At 40.2% G+C, this 23,728-nt stretch overlaps 4 protein-coding genes across 6 annotated transcripts; 1 reads left to right on the forward strand and 3 right to left on the reverse strand.

Annotated features, from left to right (window-relative positions):
- Nucleotides 1-3,314: 3,314 nt before the first annotated feature.
- LOC134677160 (vacuolar protein sorting-associated protein 54) lies at nucleotides 3,315-6,371 on the reverse strand. Its single transcript, XM_063535641.1, has 2 exons — nucleotides 6,081-6,371; nucleotides 3,315-6,004 (listed from the first exon to the last, which is right to left on the reverse strand). The coding sequence occupies exons 1-2, from the start codon at nucleotides 6,176-6,178 to the stop codon at nucleotides 3,445-3,447; spliced, it is 2,658 nt and encodes an 885-aa protein (XP_063391711.1). The 5' UTR covers nucleotides 6,179-6,371; the 3' UTR covers nucleotides 3,315-3,444.
- Nucleotides 6,372-9,103: 2,732 nt separating this feature from the next.
- LOC134670234 (thyrostimulin alpha-2 subunit) lies at nucleotides 9,104-14,415 on the reverse strand. 2 transcript variants are annotated; one of them, XM_063527965.1, is made up of 3 exons: nucleotides 13,535-14,415; nucleotides 12,192-12,358; nucleotides 9,104-11,649 (listed from the first exon to the last, which is right to left on the reverse strand). In XM_063527965.1, the coding sequence occupies exons 1-3, from the start codon at nucleotides 13,620-13,622 to the stop codon at nucleotides 11,557-11,559; spliced, it is 348 nt and encodes a 115-aa protein (XP_063384035.1). In that variant the 5' UTR covers nucleotides 13,623-14,415; the 3' UTR covers nucleotides 9,104-11,556. The 2 variants fall into 2 exon arrangements, with proteins under 2 accessions (XP_063384035.1, XP_063384028.1); XM_063527958.1 differs by lacking the exon at nucleotides 9,104-11,649 and having other exon boundaries at nucleotides 12,023-12,358; nucleotides 13,535-13,726; nucleotides 13,825-14,415.
- A 217-nt stretch (nucleotides 14,416-14,632) lies between these two features.
- On the forward strand, nucleotides 14,633-19,189 carry LOC134677359 (tetratricopeptide repeat protein 8). 2 transcript variants are annotated; one of them, XM_063535830.1, is made up of 6 exons: nucleotides 14,640-14,973; nucleotides 16,872-17,120; nucleotides 17,251-17,475; nucleotides 17,855-18,054; nucleotides 18,337-18,511; nucleotides 19,021-19,189. In XM_063535830.1, exons 1-6 carry the CDS (start codon nucleotides 14,701-14,703, stop codon nucleotides 19,147-19,149), a joined length of 1,251 nt encoding a protein of 416 aa, XP_063391900.1. In that variant the 5' UTR covers nucleotides 14,640-14,700; the 3' UTR covers nucleotides 19,150-19,189. The 2 variants fall into 2 exon arrangements, with proteins under 2 accessions (XP_063391978.1, XP_063391900.1); XM_063535908.1 differs by lacking the exon at nucleotides 16,872-17,120 and having other exon boundaries at nucleotides 14,633-14,973.
- Nucleotides 19,190-19,573: 384 nt separating this feature from the next.
- Nucleotides 19,574-23,331, reverse strand: LOC134677508 (cytoplasmic dynein 2 light intermediate chain 1). The gene is made up of 4 exons (XM_063536010.1): nucleotides 23,160-23,331; nucleotides 21,009-21,360; nucleotides 20,280-20,530; nucleotides 19,574-19,950 (listed from the first exon to the last, which is right to left on the reverse strand). Exons 1-4 carry the CDS (start codon nucleotides 23,262-23,264, stop codon nucleotides 19,762-19,764), a joined length of 897 nt encoding a protein of 298 aa, XP_063392080.1. The 5' UTR covers nucleotides 23,265-23,331; the 3' UTR covers nucleotides 19,574-19,761.
- Nucleotides 23,332-23,728: the final 397 nt, after the last annotated feature.

Below are 23,728 nucleotides of genomic sequence, written 5' to 3' on the forward strand. Positions count from 1 at the left end.
GTCGAAGAGGCAGCCTAGTGCATATTGTTTTGTGTCTAATGCTCTTTCCACCCTTACCGTTAGGTTGTGTAGGGCTGTCTCCGTTGATTTTCCTGCCATGTAAGCGTGCTGATTCCCGTGTAGGGGGCATCCGCTGCTTTCCACTTTCTCTCTTATGTGCTTATCTATTACCTTCTCTAAAGCCTTTAGCACAAACGACGACAGACTTATGCTTCTAAATGATTTCGCCTCTTGGTACGATTTCTTCCCCGGTTTAGGCAGGAAGACCGCCCTTACCTCTCTCCATACCCTTGGAATATAGCTTAGGGCTATACTTGCCCTGTATAATTCCACCAGATTCTCCTTTATGTATCTATATCCTTTCTGCAGTAGTGCCGGTAGGATTCCGTCAGGGCCCGCAGCCTTGAAAGACGCAAAGGAGTTGATCGCCCATTCAACCCTCTTCTCCTCCACCACCTCCAATGCCGCCGCCCAGTCGGACTCCTCCTGCCCTTCCTGTTTACCTATTTCTGTCACCTCTACACAGTTCGGAAAATGTGATTTCAGCATGACGCTTAATATCTCTTCCGGTTCCGTAACCAGGTCTCCATTTATTCTCAAACTACCCAGTCGGCACGCTCGGTCTCCTGCTAGCAGTTTTACCACTCGCGCCCCCTCTGAATAGCTGTTTATGTCTCCCGTAAACCTCCTCCAGCCCTCTAGTCTAGCTTTCTCTCTCAGTCTGGTGTATTTGTTCCTGATATCTCTGTACGCGTCCCAGCTCTGAGAGTCATCCCTTTTGGTTGCTAATCTCATTGCCCGGCGCACCTTTTTCCTTACCTTCTGCATTTGTCTGTTCCACCAAGGTTGCCCTTTCCCTGTTTGCACCAGTTTCTCCGGGCATGCCTTGTGGTATGCTCCTATTATGATCTCATTCAGTCTGAGTGCCCCCTGTTCTAGGTCATTCACATTCTCATACCTGACTCCCGAAGCAGTTGCTTCCCTTAGCTCCTCTTCGTACTTCATCCAGTCTGCTTTACGTGGATTTCTTACCTTCATCTTTTCTAAGCGACAATCGATGCTGTAGAGTATCCTGCGGTGGTCAGACATGCTATCCCCCTCATCCACCCTCCAGCTCTTAACCTTGTCGCCCATCTCTTTCGTTACTATAGTGATATCAAGCACTTCTCTCCTTGCCCTCGTTACAAACGTTGGTGTGTTACCTGTGTTCATAATTTCTAGGTCGTTGCTAATTATAAATTCTATTAATGATTCTCCCCTGTCATTGGTGTCGGTGCTACCCCACACCTCGTGATGTGCGTTAGCATCGCCACCAACAATCAGGGGTATTCCCTTACCTGTGTACCTAAGTACCGTTTCTTCTAGTTCTTTTGTCGGTGCCGCTCCGTCGCCCGGCATGTAACAGGACGCCAGCGCCACCTTGTATCTTCTCCCTTCTTTCGTCGTGAAGTGTGTCTCCACCACCACGAGGTCTCTGTAACATATGGTCATGACACAACCCATGTTTCTTATATCATTGCTCACATATATGCATGCTCTTGGAGGCAGCTCACCATTCCCTTCGTAGTGGAGAGCACCCCCCAGATGTCCCAGGCCTGCCACCTGATTCTTCCATGCATAAGGTTCTTGCAGCAGTGCTATATCAACTTCGGCCCTCCTAACGAATTGTCCTAGCTCGGACATTGCATCCTTGCAGTGTTGGAGGTTTACTTGGCATATGTTTATGTGTGTTTTTGTGTGTTGGTGTTTGTGTAGTGTTCTTTGTGTGTTCATTGTGTTGTTTGGTGTATAGTGTCGCTGTCCCCTAGCTGCTACTCGGAGAGTTCACTTCCGTCGACGACATCCATACTCTCCGTCCCCTCCGTATGGATATCGCCCGGTACAGCACTCTCCTGCTTCAGCTCGGGTTCTTCGTTTTTAGGTTCTGAGGGTTGTTGATTTGTGTTTGCCCTCAAGATCCTAACTCTTACGCTGGTAGCTGAGAAGTCCAGCACTTTGGTCTTCTCCTCACCCCAGTTCTCCTAAAATCAGAGTTTGTTATACTTCATGTGTTTAATTTTTAATTTCCATACCTAATAATATTTCAGTTACAACCTGTAGGTTCAGACACCTTCGGTAATACGGGCTAAATACAAGGTTGATAACGTTATAATAACGTGAAGGAAATGCTGTCTTATCAGTCGGCTTGACTCGTGTAAATATGGCTGGTAGTGTAAGCTTACCTACTTATTTGCTGTTTGAAACCTTATTTATGAGTAGTAAAAGGTCTATAATCGGTAGATCTTGTTAGGTGAATATGTGCTATGGAAGCTTGATAAGACTTTCCCTATGGAATTGAAGACAACAGCATTGTTAACAGATCGTTGGCAATTGTTTATAGGTATGTACAGTCAGGCAGCAGAAGTTGCTAAGCGGGCGAGGCGTTAAAAATACGACTTCCTTGGATTTTTGGGATAAAGGATAGTAGGTATTTATATAGGGATTGTGGGGTTGAATTCATTGTATTATAAACTTCAAAATTAAGGTCACAACTATGTGTAGATATTTATATTTTATAACTTATGTCAATGGAACAAGGTATAAAATACAACAAAACATGAATTAGCCATATCAATTGCAGTTGAATACCGTCACCAAACTTTTTAACAAGTCAAGATCAAGATTCTAGATAAGTAGGTAAGTACAGCATAAGCCAACTTACGGTCACCACACATTGGCAGTATGAGGGGATGAGGGAGGGAGTATTATTTAGTTCCGCAGATTTTTCAAATAAAAGAGCGCCTATGAGTGGTGACCTCGCGGTCGCGAGCCTTTCATAAAGCAGGGTATGTGAAAGGAAATTAGATACTATATAATTGCCATAATTTGTTTTAATTAATGTATCGGTCGGTCGGCGTTATTAGCGTCGAGCGTGCGTTTCGTGGCCGAAGCATTAGTAGGTAGTGAGGCAGATAGGTATTGCGATTTTGTACAAAGTGATACAGGATTACAATATTTTAGGTACGTGTATTATAGCACCGTTGTACTCTATTATCTATTACATACGGAAGTACCTATTTAATACATCAATTTTTGGATTACTTATTTGGAGTTTAGTAACTTTTAAAATAAACGTGACATCAAGCGGTGTACATGATAGCATTAAAATAATATTTTATTTAAAATTATCAATATCATTTAATCGAGAAAAGTAAGATCTGTCACATTTGAGAATCATCCGTTCTCCCCATCCACCAGTGACTATATCTGTTTAATTAATTATTCTAGATTTGACTACAATCGGTTAGACTGTTTGGATACTAAGTAATTCTCGATTTTGGCTAGCTTGCTAATAATAAATTTATTTATAAATACATTTTTATTATTTATTTATTATTATTTATTTTAAGCTTTACATTTTCGCATTTCTCTCAATAAATTCAATTTTATCAATAGAGTTAACATTCAGTTTAGCCAAATATCGTACAAAATATTGTCTTCAACGTCGTTCTCGTTGATGACCCGCAGCGTCTTGAGGGTCTGCAGGTAGAAGGTCAGCTCCGAGGTCACCACGCCGTGCTGCGGACTGCCATTCGCTACAATATTCATCTTCGCCAACTGCTCTCTCAGTTTATCCTTAAAATTATCATGTACCCTTTTATAAATGTTTCTTATTTGTTCAATTGGCAATATATCTATCAACGCTTCATGTAATTTAACTAAGTGTTTAGAAATATTACGGAATGTCTGCGAAGGAACTGGAGGTTTAGCGTCCCACCCGGTCAGCTGCGAGCACAGCATGTTACTAACTATGAGGCATATCTTATTTTCTATTTCTTGCTTATGGCTAACAATATCATTCTGAATACTATCAAAGCCAGTCATTGATACTTCTTTTGACTGTAATTGGCTAAGCTGTTCCTTGATTATAGGCAGGAGCCACAGTAAGACCTGCAGAGACCTGGATACTAGTGCTAAGTTTGAAGTGGAGATTGTTTTCAGCCCGGCACTCTGTATTGCACCCGCCCCCAGCACCAACTGACAACAGCGGGAGTTGAACAGTCTAGTCAACTCCAACATACAGTGGATCAAGTACTGGACGATGACTGGAGACTGCTTTGTCGCATCACAGTATTCCAGGAGGATTTTAATCAACAGCTGCACAGTGCCTACAACCGCATAATTTTCTTTATTTATAACTAAGAATTTTCCGTCAGATTTAATAGTTTCATATAGTTTTGTAGAAATATCGTTAGAATTAGATATCTTGTCAATCAATTGTTGAAGTTCAACAGGGACATCAGCACTTTTCCATCGCTCAGCATTGAGCGTAATTGTCAGTTGACTTCTTCGTTCTGAATGTAAATTTTGAATATATTTCATAGCAAAGCTCCTCAGTGCCAATTTCATTGAATTGCTGTTGTGGCCAGTAATTTTTTCTAACTCGTCTGAAAAATTCTCAATTAACGTTGACAATTTGGATAACTGAGTCAAATCTGAGAACACAAAGTCCTTGTCAGATTTGGTGACGATGAGATTGGCACATCTCTCATTGCTGTAGTCTGATAAAGAAACAATCATTTTGTCCAACTTTTCTTCCACTGATAAGAGCTCTTCATGGGTCCACATTTCTTCACTCTCATTTCCTGTCACATCATCCATTTGGCTGATTTCTAATACTAAATCTCTTAAACACAAGATCCTTTTAAATAGCGTAATTAAATTTGGAGTAACTTTTTGGAGAAATACAATACTTTCGTTACACATTAACGAGGTGTTGTCTGCATTAGATCCTCTAAGAACTACCTCTGTGTTGCCATCTCTTTCTGATACTATCTCTATTACACATTGCTTGATTGTAGCCTGAATTGTGGTCATAGCCTCCATTTTAAAAGTTTCTATAAAGTCAAATTCTTTTAATCTTAGTATCCCAGAAACTATAGACACAATTTTATCCCTTTCTGGTATATCTGTGAGGTCCTTGGGGGGCCTATTTAAATCTGTCACTATAAATCTTTGGAATTCATTGCTTAACATTTTATGAATTAATCTTTTCATTTCAGTCAACTGTGGTGACAAATGTCGGAATGCCTGGATCCTCGCAAGTTGAGTGGAAAGCACTTTTTGCGTGGAACTGATCAAGTCCAAGGCAGCTACATAGTCAGAAGTACTCAAGAGGAGTTGGATCATGGGTTGGGTTTGCTGGACTGTGCCTATTAGCTTAAGTAGTTCATGCACATTATTCAAGTTTTGATTTATTCTTGTGAGGCTAACCAGTTTTAATGGATTTTCAGTAAGATTGCTTTTAACTGTTTGAATATTGTTACGGGTCGACCGCACAGTCTTCACTGCCCGGGCCATTTGCTCCATAATCGTGTCATGTGATAACATAGCATGGAAAAATGCATCAGATTTCTGTGCAACTTGCTTTGAAATCTTCATCTCTATAAAATCCAGGTACGTACTGAGTGTCTCTTGCAAGGAGCGAACAGCCGCACTTGGGTCTTGAGAATCCACAAGGTTCGGAAAAACTTTGCTAAACACATTTGGATCATGTAACTCAAACGTCTGTTCATAGAATATCTCTGGAACCTCACAATTTGTTTCAACTACAGGGGTTTTAACTTTAACAGCTAGGTTTTCTTTAAGCTTGCAATGTCTTCTATGCCGTCTGACAATTCTTTTACAATATGCCTCAAAATGTAATAATGTTATTTCTGGTACATATGGACTAGGCTGTATATCTACTTTATCCACAAATCCATCTCCCCATATTTTCGTAAAAAAGTTACTCTGCTTTCCCCTGTTAGGATCATTTAATACTGCAGGCAGGTTTTGAGATGATGAATAGAATGTCCAGTCATCTTCCACTTCGTCCTTGGCGAACAGGTGGTACTCCCTTACGTGATACTTGAATCCTGCCTTCCGTAAATCTCCAAACTGCAGCGAGGCACAAATCCCATTAGGTCCATATTGACATAAGATAATGGAGCCTTCCTTAATACTGTGCTTGTCTTGAATGTGCCTGGAAAAGAGACGAATTAAATAAGATTCATGAATATAAAAAACGTTAATAGTATGACAACATATAATATAGATACCTTTCAAATTCCGTAGTGGTGCTGAACAGAAGATTGGGGCAATGTACACAGTTCTGCCAGGTTGGCGTTTTCTTACAGAGCGTGATATTGTCCTCCATAACATGTTTGTCGCCGCGCCCAATATATAATATTCGAGGCAACCTAGTTTAATATTGTGTATTATCATCTAGTATTTCACATTTCCGTAATCCAGATCACGATACCATAGCAAGTCAGAAAATGACAAATGACATCAATGCAATGACATGAGCTAGTGACGAACGAAACGAAACGTAGATATGAAATGTCAAAGTGATAGCTTTGGGTTGCCATAACTACGTATTTTAAATTAAAAGCCGTAATAGACAACCGCACTGCATCGCGATCGAATATTTCTTTCTCGCTCTAACTTATATCTGCGTGTTTAAAGTACGTACAGACCACCTGTCCAATTTCTATAAATTGGATAAAAGGAGTACCACCTTTGCACACTCGGTGCGATAGTCTGTTAAGGCTTTAAAGGCCAGTCCGGACGGAGGTGTAGTAAAGAATACCAAATTGTGACGCCATTTTTCTCGTTTGGAGCCATAATTGTCTTATGTTAGTACTAGCAGCCAAAGAAAGGCATGTGGATAGTTCCTTTCTTCTTATTTACTGACAAATTGGGTTTGCCAGACTATAGCTTAACCTTAAGCCCATAACGCATAAACGCACTATCGCACCGCACCCATAAGTGAGAGCGAGAAACAGATATCTCTTTCTCGCTTTCACTTATGGGTGCAAAGCACCAAGGTCGCGGTGCGATAGTGTGTTATGGCCTTTAATTTTGATTGTAGCTTAACCCTTTAATGACTCACCGTGAACCTTGTCAGAAAAGGCACGAAGGTTGATATTCGTGCGACGACGGTAGATACGATGCGGTTTTCTACGTACCTATCATTGTTTTTTGACAAAAATCCGTACGGCAGGTACCTACTATGGAGCTCGTTGTGGATATCCTGCGGCGCGCACCGCATCTCCGTCCGAAAGCACGAATCGTCGTGTGATTCGCACCTTTGCACGGGGAGGCGGAGCCAAATGTGTTATATACCATGCGGTTTACTTTGCCACTTTGCATACAAATCAAGATTCTGGAGTAGGTAGATACCTATTACGGCTCGGCCACGACATCGAGCGACTTGCGACGGCGGGAGCGATAGCCATACGTTGGAGCGAAAGGTCCGATCGCTGTGTCACGCTCCAACCTATGGTTATCGCTACCGCCGGCGCAAGTCGCTCGATGTCGTGGCCGAGCCGTTAAGTTAAAAATCACAACATCGGACATCTTTCCGAAGTGCGGAGCAATGTAATAAGCGCCAAAGGTAATGTTTATATATATACTATTTGAATAAAACGGGTTTTCGCTCACTCGATATGTTTATTTTTAACCAATCACATTTATTTTACAGTTTATAAAGTACCCTCCTTACCAGTGGCGGATTTGCAGTCTTTGCCGCCCTAGGCCCCAAGCCTTGTAGCCGCCCCTTTCTCAGCATCAGCACTCATCATATTGACTACATTTAGATCAGGCAACGAAAAGATGTATTATAGAAGGAAATGCTTGGGACACATTTTTTACTTTTTTGGACTCGTTAGGAGGTGAACATATCAAAAGTAGAGGAGTTTGGTTTGAAGGTCACATTTTTCGGTTTTTCGCTTATCATATCTCAGAAACTATACGTCCTCGTGACATAATCATAGGAACATAGGTTTTACGAAAAAAATAAGCAAATACTTATTCATTTTAAGTGACTGTTTTACCAATAACGTTGACTTTTTGTGTACCTACAAAAACATTCAAAAAATCTAAAAAAGGAACAAGAAAACCATTTTTTGCCTATTTTCTTGAATAACTGCTAAACTATTTATTCAAAAATTATAAAAAAAAATAATTGAGATTCTTACATTGAGCTCTTTGATTTGATATGTAAACGCAATATAGTTTGAAAAAAGGGTCTAGCCGTGTTTGTATGGGGCATCGGCCCCAGAAGCCAAATTGATTGCCGTTTTGCCAATTTATTAGGCCAGATATAAGATGCTATTTCACCAAAAAAATAACCCTAAAATGCTGCAGGTTTTTGAGAAAATTAAAAAAAAAGAAAATTGGTTTTCATTTTTTTTTATCTAAACTACTGAACCGATTTTTTTGTAACTTATACACATTATGTAAGTAATCTAGATGAATTATTTAAAAAAAAATGGAGTTCCAAATATCCTTATAATTAGTAATATTTTCACTTTTAATTTTTCAAAATTTTTTTTTTCATATTTTCGAAATAGGGACACCCACCAATTTTGGGTATTTTATGTATAAATTAATGTTCTATAACATATATTTTTTTCAAAAATATTCATTTGGCTCAACAGGGTAAAAATACCGTATGTATGTATGTAATGTATGAACAGACACAACCGGGAGAACTCCCGGTCCCATATCGACCACCGCGCCGCTCTGTACGAATTTGAATTTCGAACGTAACAAATTGCTAAAATGGACTATATTATTATTGGCTGTATGCGGCTTGGTTGTCGTCGCGTCACGAAATTAAAAAACCGGCCAAGTGCGATTAGGACTCGCGTTTCTAGGGTTCCGTACATAAGTCCGACTCACGCTTGACTGCATTTCTTATAGGTTTTCCTGTCATCTATAGGTAAAGAACTATTTTGAGTATTTTTTCAAAATTTTAGACCCAGTAGTTTCGGAGATAAGGGGGGTCAAATCTAACCTACTTTAAGATCTCACATTTTTTTAAATAACAGCAATTGTTGTAGGTATCCAATAAAGCAAAGAAATAGAGTTTAATACTTGTTTATAATGTTATTTTGTTCCTATAAATACATATTTGGATTTTGCATAGAACTTGGCAGTGGCACTCATTTAGATCTCCATTCTTTTTGCGGCGAGCCCCACAGCCAAGCATAATTTTTGTATTGAACTTGGCTCTCCTTTTTTACATTTATGTTTTTGGTGGGTAAGGGCTTACGTTTTCCTCTAAGGACAGCGGGCTTTTTTCTATATAATCAATCGCATATTCTCGAAGCCGTTTGCAGATATTGCTAAGAACGTATAGTTAGACCGTAAAAAGTCTGCAGCGATGTTGATAGCCCACGCAGTGCAAGTGTCATTTTAAACGTCAAACTTCTATGAAATTATGACGTATACTTAACACTTACACTGCGTGGGCTATCAAATCCGCTGCAGACTTTGTTTGGTGCGACTTTAGTAATGTAACGATCTTGGAGATTTTGAAAATATTTTGTGTATAATCTCCTTTTTTTCCATTGCAAGATCAATATCAACGCAGCTCATATTAAAACGGAACTTTTTAATGAGCCGCGTTTCCCCCCTTTTATTTTTTAATTTCGTGACGCGACGACAACCAAGCCGCATACAGCCAATAATAATATTATAGTCCATTTTAGCAATTTGTTACGTTCGAAATTCAAATTCGTACAGAGCGGCGCGGTGGTCGATATGGGACCGGGAGTTCTCCCGGTTGTGTCTGTTCATACATTACATACATACATACGGTATTTTTACCCTGTTGAGCCAAATGAATATTTTTGAAAAAAATATATGTTATAGAACATTAATTTATACATAAAATACCCAAAATTGGTGGGTGTCCCTATTTCGGAAATATAAAAAAAAAAAAATTGAAAAATTAAAAGTGAAAATATTACTAATTATAAGGATGTTTGGAACTCCATTTTTTTTTTAATAATTCATCTAGTTTACTTACATAATGTGTATAAGTTACAAAAAAATCGGTTCGGTAGTTTAGATAAAAAAAAATGAAAACCAATTTTCTTTTTTTTTATTTTCTCAAAAACCTGCAGCATTTTAGGGTAATTTTTTTGATGAAATAGCATCTTACATCTGGCCTAATAAATTGGCAAAACGGCAATCAATTTGGCTTTTGGGGCCGATGCCCCATACAAACACGGCTAGACCCTTTATATTAAAATTTTCTCATTTACCCCCCAAAAATGGCCTCCATATTTAAAATTCATTTATTTACGTTACACGTCCATCTTTGGGTCACAAACTTACATATGTGTGCCAAATTTCAACCTAATTGGTCCAGCAGTTTCGGAGAAAATAGGCTGTGACAGACGGACAGCCAGACGCACGAGTATAAGGGTTCCGTTTTTTCCTTTTGAGGTACAGAACCCTATAAACGGGGAACAAGGCGCGAAGGCGTCAACAATATGCGAAATCGACGCTACACTCGCGTACGCGGCCCCGCGCCGCAATTTGCGCACAAGTGTGAAGGGCCTTCCAGATATCGTAAAAATTGTAGCTTGTAGCAAATTTAACCAACTTTCATCTTGTATAATGATCATGTCGTTAGAACGCATAGTTTCCGAGATATAAGTAAGCGAAAAACTGAAAAATGTGACCTTCAAACCTCTCTCTTCCCCCGCCTCAAGGGCTACGGCCGGGGACTTTTGATATGTTTACCTCCTAGATAGTCCAAATAAAGTTAGGTACAAAGTCAAAAATTGTGTTTCAAGCATTTCCCTCTATAGGTACCTTTTTTGAGAATTCGTTGCCTGGCCTAATTTTGAGTTATTTTTTGTTATAATCTATTCATCAGCGAATTTTTTGTCACAATTTGCCGCCCCTAATATTTCGCCGCCCTAGGCCCGGGCCTACTGTGCCTTATGGGAAATCCGCCACTGCTCCTTACATTATATACCTACTAATTTTGTCTTAATTTCTACATCGCAAGTTATAATAAGTTACGTAATAAATTTTACTTAAGACACACAATTCATTGTTTAATTTCACTAAGATATTCTATTTCCCCTTAAACAATAATAGATTGGAAATTGATTACTTATTGTAGTACAATCACAGACATACATCTAAGGAGACCACTCAAATGCACCTACTTCATAAGTATAAGTAAGTAGGTAAGTATATATATTGTTAATCCAACTTTAAAAAGCAACGACAAAATTCGATTCCAATTCTGTTTTATTTTCGAACATGAATAAAATGATTAAGATTGAGTTGTATCAAGTTTCGGATAGATTTAAAACAATTTTTTAAGATATATGCACTTTGCACTAACGAAATGTACCTAACTACTTCGGAAAGCGTAACTATAGTTGGTCAAGCAGATCTTGTCAGTAGAAAAAGGCGGCAAATTTGAAAAATGTAGACGCGAAGGGATATCGTCTCATAGAAAATTTGAATTTCGCGCCTTTTTCTATTGACAAGATTTGCTTGACCATCTATACATAAGAATTTTAATTGACATTAATCGAAATAAAATCTATCGATATTAATTTGACTGTCCCAGCAACTATCAAATTAATACCATAATTTATTCAAATCTAAATACACCTCGCGCTTGCCGATACAAAATCCTGCGGTGCATAGTGCAGTGCATGGTGCACGAGTCTATTTAGATGTAGGTATGTCTGTGGGTGGGATGTCACAGAAGTTCTATTCCTTCTGACAGTGGTAGCACGCGCAGGAAACTGCCGACTTGAATGTCAAATTCCGTTCTCCGTCTATACATTGCACCTTGACATGCGTCTGAAAAAAATACACGAATAAATATAGGTTTAATCGCCCTTAATAATTAATTTAACTTTATTATTGTAGGTATTTATCGGTCAACCAAACTGATGACCGGGTTCGTGAAACTTCTCGTTCAGAGTTTTCGCCAGAGTGCAGCACTAGCACATACGGTAAACCATAGTGTAACTACATACTAGAGAAAGTTGTAAATACACTCACGTCTTCCGACTCCATTATGTTGCAGCAGTGCCCCAGCGAAGTAACCGGGTGCCGCTTAAAGCCAAGCACGATGCTGGGCGGCGACCAGGACTCGCAGTAGCCGCGGCAGGCGTTGGTCGTGATCTTGATGCCTTCACCAAAGAGCAACTTGTAAATTAAATACACTTACGTCTTCAGACTCCATTATGTTGCAGCACTGCCCCAGCGAAGTGACCGGGTGCCGCTTAAAGCCGAGCATGATGCTGGGCAGCGACCAGGACTCGCAGTAGCCGCGGCAGGCGTTGGTCGTGATCTTGATGCCTTCACCAAAGAGCAACTTGTAAATTAAATACACTTACGTCTTCAGACTCCATTATGTTGCAGCACTGCCCCAGCGAAGTGACCGGGTGCCGCTTAAAGCCGAGCATGATGCTGGGCAGCGACCAGGACTCGCAGTAGCCGCGGCAGGCGTTGGTCGTGATCTTGAAGCCGACGCAGTCGGGTATGTTGATCTCCCGAGTGTGGCCTGAAGGCAAATTTAGTAGTTAGTAATGTGAGTGTTCCCATTGCTTTTCATCGACTAACAGAGTTCGTCTATGCGCACCGACTTGGCAGTGAGAGTAGGTTATAGGTTATAGGTTTTCGCGGGCTTGGTTTCCGCAACTCGACGTCATAGTATTGCGCCTATTTTGCGTGATGGGTTGGCGGCACTATTCCTGCCAACCCAGCTCTACCAAGAACCCTAGCAGACCCTTGACGTTGCCGACGACTTCTGGGAGAGACCCCGGTGAGCCGAGGTGTTGTGCCCGGTATTTTGCCACCCCTGGGCATTCAAGAATGACGTGGGCGGCTGTCTCCTCTGCCTCCATGCATGCTCTGCAGAGGGGGCTATCTGTAACACGTATGGTTAGTAGGTGCTTGTTAAATGAGGCGTGTCCAGTTATTGCGTGGCAGTGAGAGTAATATACTTTCCTAATTACCTAAGTACCTATGGCCGTGTTATATTTGATATATAGCACTTGGTGTGCAGACTTAACGTAGACGGAGCTCCGCTAAAAATGCTAAAATAACTCTTGGCAAAAGGCCCCGAGGGCAGGGCACATGGCAGCTGGTACATTTTCTGACACATGATAATTACAAATATTCTTTTAAATCTTAGAATTTTGTGAAGTGTTTTATCGATGTAAATAAACTGAAAACATTTCCACGCTTATCATGAATAGCGACACAAAACAAAATGAAATTCCATTCGACTTTAAATCTTACCAGTAAAAGATAGAATATTAAATGCAATAGCTTTTCATTTTTAGTTGTACCACTGTTCATGATAAGCAACGATTTTGCGATAAAAAGCGCTGGTGGCCTAGCGGTAAGAGCGTGCGACTTTCAATCTGAAGGTCGCGGGTTCGAACGTCGGCTTGTAGGTACCAATTAGTTTTTCGGAACTTATGTAGGTACGAAATATCCTTTGATATTTACCAGTCGCTTTTCGGTGAAGGAAAACATCGTGAGGAAACCGGCCTAATCCCAATAAGGCCTAGTTCACCCTCTGGGTTGGAAGGTCAGATGGCAGTCGCTTTCGTACGCTACGCCAATTATTGGGATTAGTTGCCAAGCGGACCCCAAGGCTCCCATGAGCCGTGGCAAAATGCCGGGACAACGCGAGGAAGATGATATGTGAGATAAAAACAAATAATCAAACCTGTTTTATGGCAGCCAGGCTTTCTCCAGCCTTCCCCGGCGAAGATCTGCGAGAACGTTATCAACAGAATTATACTCCTCAGAAGCATGGTGAAGGAGATGAGGGTGATGCTCAGAAACCAATGGAGGTGTTTTGAAATACTCCTCTCTTATACTAGCATTGGTGGCGACTATGCAGGGATCGTCAACAATTCTTAAAAAAAAAATTAAAGTTAACGAACGGTTTGTCTTAAAATCAGAGAATACATTTATTTTCAGGCAACTATTAAGACCCATAGATACATATAATACCTTGCAAACTAACATACATATGTACAATTTAATATTAGTGGCTCTGTGAGCTGTAGACCTTCGAACCCCTTTGGCTCCATCATTTTGGAAAAATCCGAAAACTTAAAAATCAACAATAAAAATGATTTAATTCTTGAACCTGCTGACAAAATTTCACGAGAATCGTTAAGAAGTTGTAGGAGATCTTCCGAATATACGAAAGCATTTTAGTTCAAGCTGAAATGGAGATCTTCGCTAACGCTCGAGCTCGACCAAAAAATATTGAAAGCTAAAATCAATTTGGCGACTTTTATTGCAAAGTGACAAGTATTCGTTCGCTTAAAAACAGCACATTTTTAAAGGTTTACCACCACTGTCTCAGTTAAGCTTTTGCTAAAAACAAAGGGATAAAATTATCTCAACCCATAAAACAGCTGACGTCCAGCCAGGGGGTATTTGCAACGTTATGGCGCGAGCGTAATGGGGTGGACTTGACAAAGTAGAACTATGTACACGTATACCTCTACATAGGGTTACATACAAAAATAACATTAATTATGTGTAGATTTTTATGCAAATATAACCGCGGAACTACCGTTGTTTATTATGCAACTGATACATAATAAGAGATTTTAAAACACGTGTGTGGTTTTATGAAACGAGCGGAGTGAGTTGGCAATATCGCCATGTTACACGCCACGCATAGGTACATCGTTGAAATTTTTAAGATTTAAGTTATTTAATTTTAATTATTTCGAATGTTCCCGAACACTACAGGAGAATGAAAAGCACAGCTGATTTAAATTACGTGTAGCAGGCAGGGGGTTGCTTAGCAACCAATCGAAACACTAACAAACACAAAACTGCAACTTAATATACTTCTAGTTAACTTAAACAATGGATATAGACTACAGAATCATAAACTTATACAAAACAAAACAATACACCGAATGTCTAACACTATGCGCGACAGCGTTGCAAGGGAAAGACGACCGTATGCTAGAGTTCATACAGATGCGGGCCATGACAATACAAGCCAAGATAGCTGGGAACGGGTATGAGGAGGTGGAGTATGTGCCCCAACAGGATGAGCTGACGAGTACGGCTGTGGCGAAGACCCCGCGGCCGGGCACGTCGTTCCAAAGGAGTGCTAGGACTGCTCAGAACATTGTAAGTCCTATTGATTATTAGTTACCCTTTGACCGCCGTTGGCATGTATACAAGACAACGATAGAACGATACACTGGCGCCGCTGTCTTGTATACAAGACACAAATTCAACCGCTCGGTAAATGTGAAAAAACATCAATTGTAGTATATTTTTACACTCGTGTTAATGTTTTAGGTCTTTGATTTTTAAACAAATTGCATTTAAAGCAGATAAATAAATCCATTCTTTTATAATAAGGCAATCAAAAAAATTGCTCCAGTTTTCAACGTTTTTCATGTTCCTCGTCGCCGTTGTCTTGTATACAAGACAGCTAGGGATGGGAATGTTAATTCGATATGAGAATATTAGAGATGCAACGGATAGTTGTTTGGCCGGATACTGGATATTCGGCTTGCCCTTCGGCCGAATATCCGGTATCCGCCCGCCGAATATCGGCCAGCAGAGCTGCACCTACATTTCGGTTTTTCAGGTGCGCATTCTGCAGTTTTGACCTGTTTCTAAGTGAACGTTCGCGCGGACACATTTCTAGGTTTGAAATGAGTGCGCGTGCAAGTCAGTTGAATCTCTAAATTGTTTTAAAATAATAAACAAGTACGATTGTGACCGTGACTGTTTCTTAAATCCAATGTGTTTACTCCAAAATCAAGCAATGGTACTATCCGGTATTCGGCCGGATAGTAGGGCACTATCCGGTATCCGGCCGGATATTAAAATACTGGCCGGATAGGGCGGATACCGGATAGTAACCGAATATCCGGTGCATCTCTAGATAATATTCAAAATAAATATCAAGTGGCCAATCTGGTTTTATTTAAGCATTTGAACACCTGTTAAATGCCAATTGGTGATAACTAGTAACTAGAATACGTTAAACGAGAGAGAGACAGGCATAACTATAGCTGGAGTTCAGGGAACTTGTTCAGCTGTCCATAGTAGAGTCAGACAAGTAAATCTGTCCTTGTGGTCTATTTGCAGAACAAATGATTCATTTTGAGATGATAGTGTAGTAGGGAGTGATACCCTGCAGTGACCGCTTCGCACAAGAATGGTACCTACAGGCGGACGCTCGGACTAGTCAGTGTCGCCTAACTATGAGAATGTTATGTATTTGAAATTGACGAAAAATTATTATGGTAGGGCGGGTGTAATACGGGAACTGACAAGCTTTTCTAAGGAACATGTCGAATGTGAAACATGCATTCCCGAACATTTCTGATCCCCACCCTTATCCAATATTATTGTTCTTCACTCATTGACAATTCAACCCACGTGTCATTTTCCCCAATGCAGTTCCGGTACATTTATATTATCGACACACGATGCGCGGCTCTAACCATACGCTTATAAAGTTTACGTACCGACAAGCGCTTACGCCGTTGACCTAGAGACTATTATTACTTAATCCGCGCGGAAACGGTCCTTGTCGGTCTGCACTGCGGGCAGTCCATGCGCGCCGTTGTCATGTATACAAGACTTCTCGTAGAGCCTAGTGCGGTGATATTACGTCATGAATCGATATTGTTTAGTGGTTGTTTTTAATGATAAAGACCTTTATTTTTAACATTGTCGTATGTAAAAAATATGTTAATTTTTGGCATTCTCGAAATAAATTAAAGTTGGTTAAGAACAAAGCCAAATTGAGAAGATTTTTACCATAAATTGTAAATATCGATATCACATTTTCCAATCCCTAAACTTTTTATTAGTTGTTTACTTAGAATTTACTCTGGCGTGTGAGTGAGCGTCTTTGCGGACTAGGTCCGGCGGCCAAAAGGTTACGAGTGCATATTATAGTTCTGTTAGCCTTATGGTGAATAAGTCTATGTCATTTTCAGAATTCCGTAGTCAAGAATTTTTTTGCACTTGCATACATTTCACTATGTCGATTGTTATTGTAGAGAACCGCTACAGCAACTTTGAAGACCCGAGCCGGCACCAGCACGGCCCGCGCTCGTACCGCCCGCAGCGCCCTCAACACAGCCTCGCGAGCCTCCAGGGCCGCCACAGCCCTCGCTGGAGCACCCTTCAGCTTCACCCCGACCGTCCCACTGTCGCTGAGATTCGTAGATAAGGAAAACAAGATGTTTACGCCATCAGCCAAGACTCTCTTTGAGTATGTTTACTATTGTGAAGGAGATGTTCGAAAGGTAATCCGTGAAGAGGTAACAGACCGACAGACAGACTGAGACGACAGAGAGATAGAGTTACTTTTGCATTTATATATATGAGTAGGGTTCTAAATACTTAGACAGATTTTTACCCACTCATTCATTCCAGGCAATAGAAATAGCATTCCAGGCTCAAAAGGCCGATGACACCACGGACTGGTGGTGGCATTTCTCCCTCGCCCGCTGCTACTGCACTTTAGGCATGTTCCGAAACGCGGAAGACTGCTTGAGACAGGCGCTGAAACTGAACAAGCATGTGTCGATATACCTGCGGTTGATCGCGATGTATGTGGGACTCAATCAACCGTTGTCGGCTTTGGAAGTCTGCAAGCAGGTACGAAGTTTTGAACAGACATGTGTATATCAAAGTTCCAAGTTCCAAGAAGCGGGATAGTCACAACTACATGTGTGACAAAATATAGGTACCCTAATACCTACTCACATTCGCTCATCTAAGCTCAACGTACACTGCTTTAATATACAGTGCGTGATCTGATGCAGCTCGTACAAGATCATGATACTAATGAAGGTACTTTATTATTCCAAATCCTATCCCATCCTGGCTACTATGGCGAGCCGATACGACTCACCTATAATGCGGCATTTTGAGTGTGTTATAACCGCTAATATTAGCGCGACACGGTGGTAATGCCCATACAAATATTCACCTTTTCATTGATCTCGAACGTAGTAAAAGAAGATAAAACACACAGGGTTTGTCGGTGTTCCACTCGTACCCGCCGCTGGTGCTGGAGCAGGCCAGGATCCACGATCAGATGGGCAACTCCACGCTGGCCGTGCAGGAGTACCGCGTGGTGGCGCTCGAGGATCCGACTAATATGGAGGCGGTGGCCAGCATCGCCATGTTCAACTTCTACAACGACCAGCCAGAGATTGCTCTACGATACTACAGGTCTTCTTGTCTTGTAGCTAGCCTCATAAATTTTGCGCTTGCGAATTTTCAACCTTGTTTTATACCAAAAAGAGTTTAAAACTCTAATTAACACATAAATAAATTGGTTTAAATCAAAAAATTTGCAATGTCACTTGACGCCAGTAAGCAGGTGTTGACCTCAGCAGTACCCCACATATTGTTATGTCGCCTATAGTTCACGCACGCTTTATTATATCTTGCTTGCACCCATTTTTATGGTTTCCTATACAGTCGCCATTAAAATATCTGAATATTTTTCAGGAGGTTATTAGCGACGAACCCACCAGGCGCTGAAATCTACAACAACCTGGCTCTTTGCTGCTTATACTGCAACCAATGGGACCTCACGCTGCCCTGCTTCAGGCAAGCGCTGTATTTCTCCACCAATCCGGAGACGCGCTCCAATATATGGTTCAACTTGGCGCATGTAGCTTTGGTAAGCCTTACTAGACATTGACCAGCGAATCGTATCTAAAGCTATTTTTCAAAATTCAGTCCACTTCGAAGTTCGTATAGTGAATTCGAGATCCACAGACTATCAGCAGTTTAGTCGTAGTCACTGTAGTTAGACTACTGAGCAATAGAGAGGCCTATAAAGCAGGCCCTTTCAGGAGACAATAAAAGCCTGAAATGATGATGATGGGTAAAACAGGTTGTGTTCAAAGTGTAAGTTGATACCTGGACCTGGACCTTTATAAATCCTTCTAGGTCCCAACTGATAAATTCTTGCAAATGCAGTCTTGGAGATAATCGATCTTTGCAAGTTTCGTGAAGTCCCCCAATCTGCATAAAGCTACAGCCCAAGACTCGTTGTTGAGCGTTCGCAAAATATTACTGAACGGGAAGTTTCATAGATCTCTGCTGCGTGACGTGGGCCAGTTGCACTAACTGTGGTTGGTGCAACTGGCCCTTACTACACCCTAATAACATTGAGGTATTTGACAGTCTACAGGAGACATGGTGCTAGCGCGGCGGTGCCTCCAGGTGAGCCTGGCCACCAACTCGGAAAACGGGCCCGCGCGGCACGCGCTGAAGACCTTGGATGCACGGCTGCGTGCACGCAAAGACAAGTAAACAAACATACACTCTCGAAATGCGAAAGAAAGGTGTGCGAAGCAGCATAATACCTATTTGGAGTACTATACCTACTCTGGGTTCTATGGACAAAGAAGAACTCCTATACAATTTTTGGCGCAGGAGTTGCATTGGGGTAAGTATAGCTACTTTTGACAAGTCAGAGGTCAAATGCAAATAGTACCCATTCAGGCGATGTACAGTCAAGGTATTAATTATCGACACGGACAGAGTGCCAAAAACATGTATACGCGACCTTATTGACCATGCATTGCGCATTGCATACATTATTAAGGTAGTGTGTACATGTTTTTAGTACCCACCTGCTCCATCATTATGTCAAATACGAATTTATGAATGATATATAGAAGTATATGGAAAACTATTAGGAAACAAGTTGAAGATAATAAAAATGTATTAAAAATACTTGGGTAAACGTGTGTTTTTATTTCTTAGCTATATTCCCGTATATTTATTTACCAACCTTTATATTTTTTCTTTCTGTTTTCATCAAATCATAAGTACCTATATGTACCTAATTATGTATTACCTATCAAACAATTATTTCTTACTTACGTTACGCTAGCACTCAAGTAATCTTTTTAACAACACTTAATCCAAGGCTTTCAAATAATCGCCAATTGAGAAATCAAAGGACTCCATATTGCGCAGTTCGTCATACTTGGCCGAGGCCAAGGCATCCAACACCGGTTCGGGGTGTGTGAGTTTCGGCCTCGGAGTAGCAACGTCCCCTGTGACCTCGGCCTCGGGCGTTATCCTGGATAGGTGACGGGCTTTGATCTGTGGATAAATTGTATATTGGTCAATAATGTCAATATTATGTGATGGAGATAGTTTACGGACGTCGAGTAGTCTTTTTTAGTGACAGTAAAAAGGTAGGCCAGAACTTTAGTACTAGAAGCAGTCTGCACTCTGCAATGCTTATTGTTGTCGCATATTATATGTAGCTATAACAGGCGTGCTCCACGCACCAACAGCAAAACATAAACTGGCCATTCAAAATATGGTCCTTCGAACCGGACAGTGTAGGTTTGAGACTCAAAAATAAACTGTTCAAGGCTTATAAATAAAAAAAAAGTCCAGATTTATACTTTAATTTAGGTACCTACCATATCCATAGTAGACTTTGGCACACCAATGTTCTCCCAAGAATCCGACCCTTTTGGTATAAACAAAGGTTTAGAGAAATTTGTATTCTTCTCTTTGGTGTGAAAACCGCTTCCAAAGCCAATGTTGTACAGTATCTCTTTGGCTCTTTTTACTAATTGAGGCTCTTTGGATGAGTAGAATATTAAATGGGAGTGGGTCGCTAGCGCCACGCTTCTCATGGTTGTGCTTATGATCTTCTTGATTTCATTATCTGAAAATAAATAAAACTACACACTAATCCGATAAAGCTTGTCGAATAAGGCTTAGTTTGAAATTGAATAATATTAACATCAATAAATTGCTCTGACAATTAGATTAAGATTAATTACGAATCATAAGAGCTTGTTGCTAGGCCTACATGAATAAAGTATATTTTGAGTTGAGTCGAGTTGAAATTTTAACACGCGACCAAATTCATAGTTTTTTATGCAGGGACAAACAACAAAGGTAAATAAATAATAAGGGTAATATTAAGGGTCGGTTGCACCAAACTGTTCGTATCGTTAAAGAGTTCGCTAAATTTTGATGTATGGAAAGTTTCATAGTAAAGCGCCGGGGCTCGCCGGCTGACGTTGATCAGTCTGTCAAATGTGGTTGGTGCAACTGGCCCTAAGGTTGGCTTTTCGAACCTCGCGTGATTTGTGCACAAGCCCATATGTATAAATAGGTACCTATTACACTATACTTACCATAGTTTTTGAATATGTCGTATTTTCCGCCAATGATTATCAGCTCCGGCTCAATCCCTGTCCCATCGTAAGTCTCTTTTATAGATCCGATACAAGTCTCCAGAATATTCCAGAAATTCTTTATTTTACTCAGATCGACCATTACACAGCAATAGTACTTTCCTCGAACGGGTACTGCCGTAAGCGTGTTTTTCAAAACGTCGAGCTTCCCGCCATATTCCCAAACGTGGCATATCGACTTGTCTAAGCTTTGCTTGTTCACTGATTTCCGGCCGAATGAATACTCTAGGACTAAAGTTTCTCGGGGAACTTCGTTTTTCTCGAGAAATGAATGAATCATCGTAGATTTTCCCTGATGAGGCAAAAAATATCAACCTTGTTTTGGTACTAAAGCTTGAACACGCCAAAACGTGGGCACACATTTTTGCTTATAAATTTTGTAAAGGGTGGTTAAATTTTATTTCTTTACTTAAATTAAAATCGCTATAGTATGAGGAACATATGATACCACAATAGTTGTCAATTGTATGATTCGTTTTCATGATAACGAGCTTTAAACAATAACGGAGCGAAATCACTTTGCACCAATAGCATTGGAAAAGTCGATTAGGCTAAGGAAACTTGTGAAAATGTTAATATATCGAGGATCGATTAGTTTTTGTGTTTTTGAAATGTTGCGGAGACGTCAATGAATGGAAAGACAACCAGAAAGCAGAAAAACACGAGATACAAATGAGAAAAAAAAAGAAACTAGGAACATATGTACAGCGTTCTTACATAAAAACCGAAACCTAATTTTTCTTATGTTACAAAAAACGGACAAATATCTCAAATTTATGTACAAAAAGAGAAGTCAAGTTAGATTAAGAGCTAGCAAGAGCTTATCTGCTCCCAAAATAGTGGTGCTAAATGAAATTTGTATGCAAAATGTAGGATATTAAAACGTTTGATCATTTTTAACGTATTTGAGCGTGTTAGGTGTTAGACGATGGTTCTATAGAAATACATACTTCAAGCAATACACAAAATAAAAAGTTTGACTTCTATGAGTTGCTAATACATTCCCGAAGATTGCAAGATAAAAATAATGCTAAGTATCCCCATTATTTATGGTTGAGCCAGCTACTTGTGATTGCATCAAGCGATGCCGTTAATTGATTCGCATAAGGGACATTGACTATAGAAATATATGCAAGAAACATTTGCGAAAATGACCTAAACCTATTTTAAAGAAGCCACAGCTCACAGTTACTATTTTGGTAGCATTCATCGTGTTATCATTACACTATAACAGTGACGAAAGGGTATTAACATGATGGACATGCTGACAATGCCAAAAGGGTACTTTTGGGGGGATGGTAATAAATGAAGGCGGATGGCAATGGACTGTTAAAGTTATATTATCAACTTATCCGCAAATAACTCTGGCTTGGACTACTTAAACATACAGTAATCATGTCGTGCAAAGTGCCTGTGTCCTGGTCATCACGAAGTCTGTGACATGTCAAATCCTGAGGCTGAAATGATAGTCTAGTATATTAGCATGATAAACTATAATATTTTCAATTATATTCAATATATATTTCGCTCCATTAGACCTTTATTTTCTATTTATTTGTAATTTTATGTGCCCACGTTTTGGCGTGTTCAAGCTTTACTACGGCCCACTATACTATGGCTCTAACTACAAACTCAAACTCACTATTTAGTATTTACTTACTTTGAATAATTTTACGGTTTAGACTCACTTGTTTTTAGTCACTCGCGCGATATATTTCGGAGAGCCTAGGTCTCCTTTCTCTTTGTTAGTGCTTGAGAAAGGAGACCTAGGCTCTCCGAAACATGTCGCGCGAGTGACTAAAAACAAGTGAGTCTAAACCGTAAAATTATTCAATGTTAGTATGTCTCACAACAGTTTGAATTCGATTATTTACTTACTGTTCAATGACGATTTTCTATTATACTCTAAGCGCCTAGCAAAAACAAATAGCATGATTATTTTAGAAGCGTTTTCCTTGATGTGCAGGCGCTGATAAAAATTACGTTTAAGTTTTTTAAGCAAGGGTGGAAATACAATGAGAATATACACGCGTATTAAATATTGTACTGTAAATTTAATGGGTACAAACGGTTCCCAGGTGGTTTACTCACCACAGACTTGCTTCCCACAACAAAAACCGTCCTTGAACAATCATCACTGCTCTCCGACAGTGCTTTATTCACGATTTGTGAAGCTATTTCCGGTATTGACAGCATATTTTTGGCTCCAAAATTTTTCTCAAGGAAATATTACAATCACTGTTTACTACACGCTATTTGAGTAATGTTTGTAAATATGGCTGCCTAGCAACAGATACCTGTCTGCTGCATGCGTTTGTTGGAAAAATAATCTATTATCCTTGACGCAAGGTTTATTTAACACTGAAGTTTATTTTCGAAAACGATCCTTCTCTTACTCACTACTACTATCTCACTTTAGTAAGCTCTGGTTTCCCAGGATAGCGGTGCCATCTCCATACAAAATAATACTCCATCCCTTCTCCATCCATATAATATTTTGTATGGAGATGGCACCGCTATCCTAGGAAAACGGACCTTAATGACCAGACCAGAGTATTAATATTATTTGGCCGTGAGTGGCTGTCAGTACTAGGGTTTACTCTGTAAAATTTATAGATGTATTAAAAGGCGAGGTGGGCAGAATAAAATTTGTCAGTTAA

The sequence above is a fragment of the Cydia fagiglandana genome, chromosome 1, assembly GCF_963556715.1.
Source record: "Cydia fagiglandana chromosome 1, ilCydFagi1.1, whole genome shotgun sequence".
In the NCBI taxonomy this organism is placed as follows: Eukaryota; Metazoa; Arthropoda; class Insecta; order Lepidoptera; family Tortricidae; genus Cydia; species Cydia fagiglandana.

Bases quoted from the DNA above. Each gene is read 5' to 3' on its own strand.
- LOC134677160 (XM_063535641.1), bottom strand. From the start codon at position 6,178: ATGGAGGACAATATCACGCTCTGTAAGAAAACGCCAACCTGGCAGAAC. The intron at 6,005-6,080 runs GTATCTATATTA...TCTCTTTTCCAG, and splicing joins ACCACTACGGAATTTGAAAG to GCACATTCAAGACAAGCACA.
- LOC134677508 (XM_063536010.1), bottom strand. From the start codon at position 23,264: ATGCTGTCAATACCGGAAATAGCTTCACAAATCGTGAATAAAGCACTG. The intron at 21,361-23,159 runs GTGAGTAAACCA...TTGCCTCATCAG, and splicing joins TTGTGGGAAGCAAGTCTGTG to GGAAAATCTACGATGATTCA. The intron at 20,531-21,008 runs GTAAGTATAGTG...ATTTATTTTCAG, and splicing joins CGACATATTCAAAAACTATG to ATAATGAAATCAAGAAGATC.
- LOC134677359 (XM_063535830.1), top strand. From the start codon at position 14,701: ATGGATATAGACTACAGAATCATAAACTTATACAAAACAAAACAATAC. The intron at 17,476-17,854 runs GTACGAAGTTTT...TAAAACACACAG, and splicing joins CTTTGGAAGTCTGCAAGCAG to GGTTTGTCGGTGTTCCACTC. The intron at 18,055-18,336 runs GTCTTCTTGTCT...AATATTTTTCAG, and splicing joins ATTGCTCTACGATACTACAG to GAGGTTATTAGCGACGAACC.
- LOC134670234 (XM_063527965.1), bottom strand. From the start codon at position 13,622: ATGCTTCTGAGGAGTATAATTCTGTTGATAACGTTCTCGCAGATCTTC. The intron at 12,359-13,534 runs GTTTGATTATTT...ATTTGCCTTCAG, and splicing joins GCCTGGCTGCCATAAAACAG to GCCACACTCGGGAGATCAAC. The intron at 11,650-12,191 runs GTAAGTGTATTT...TATTTTTTTCAG, and splicing joins ACATAATGGAGTCTGAAGAC to ACGCATGTCAAGGTGCAATG.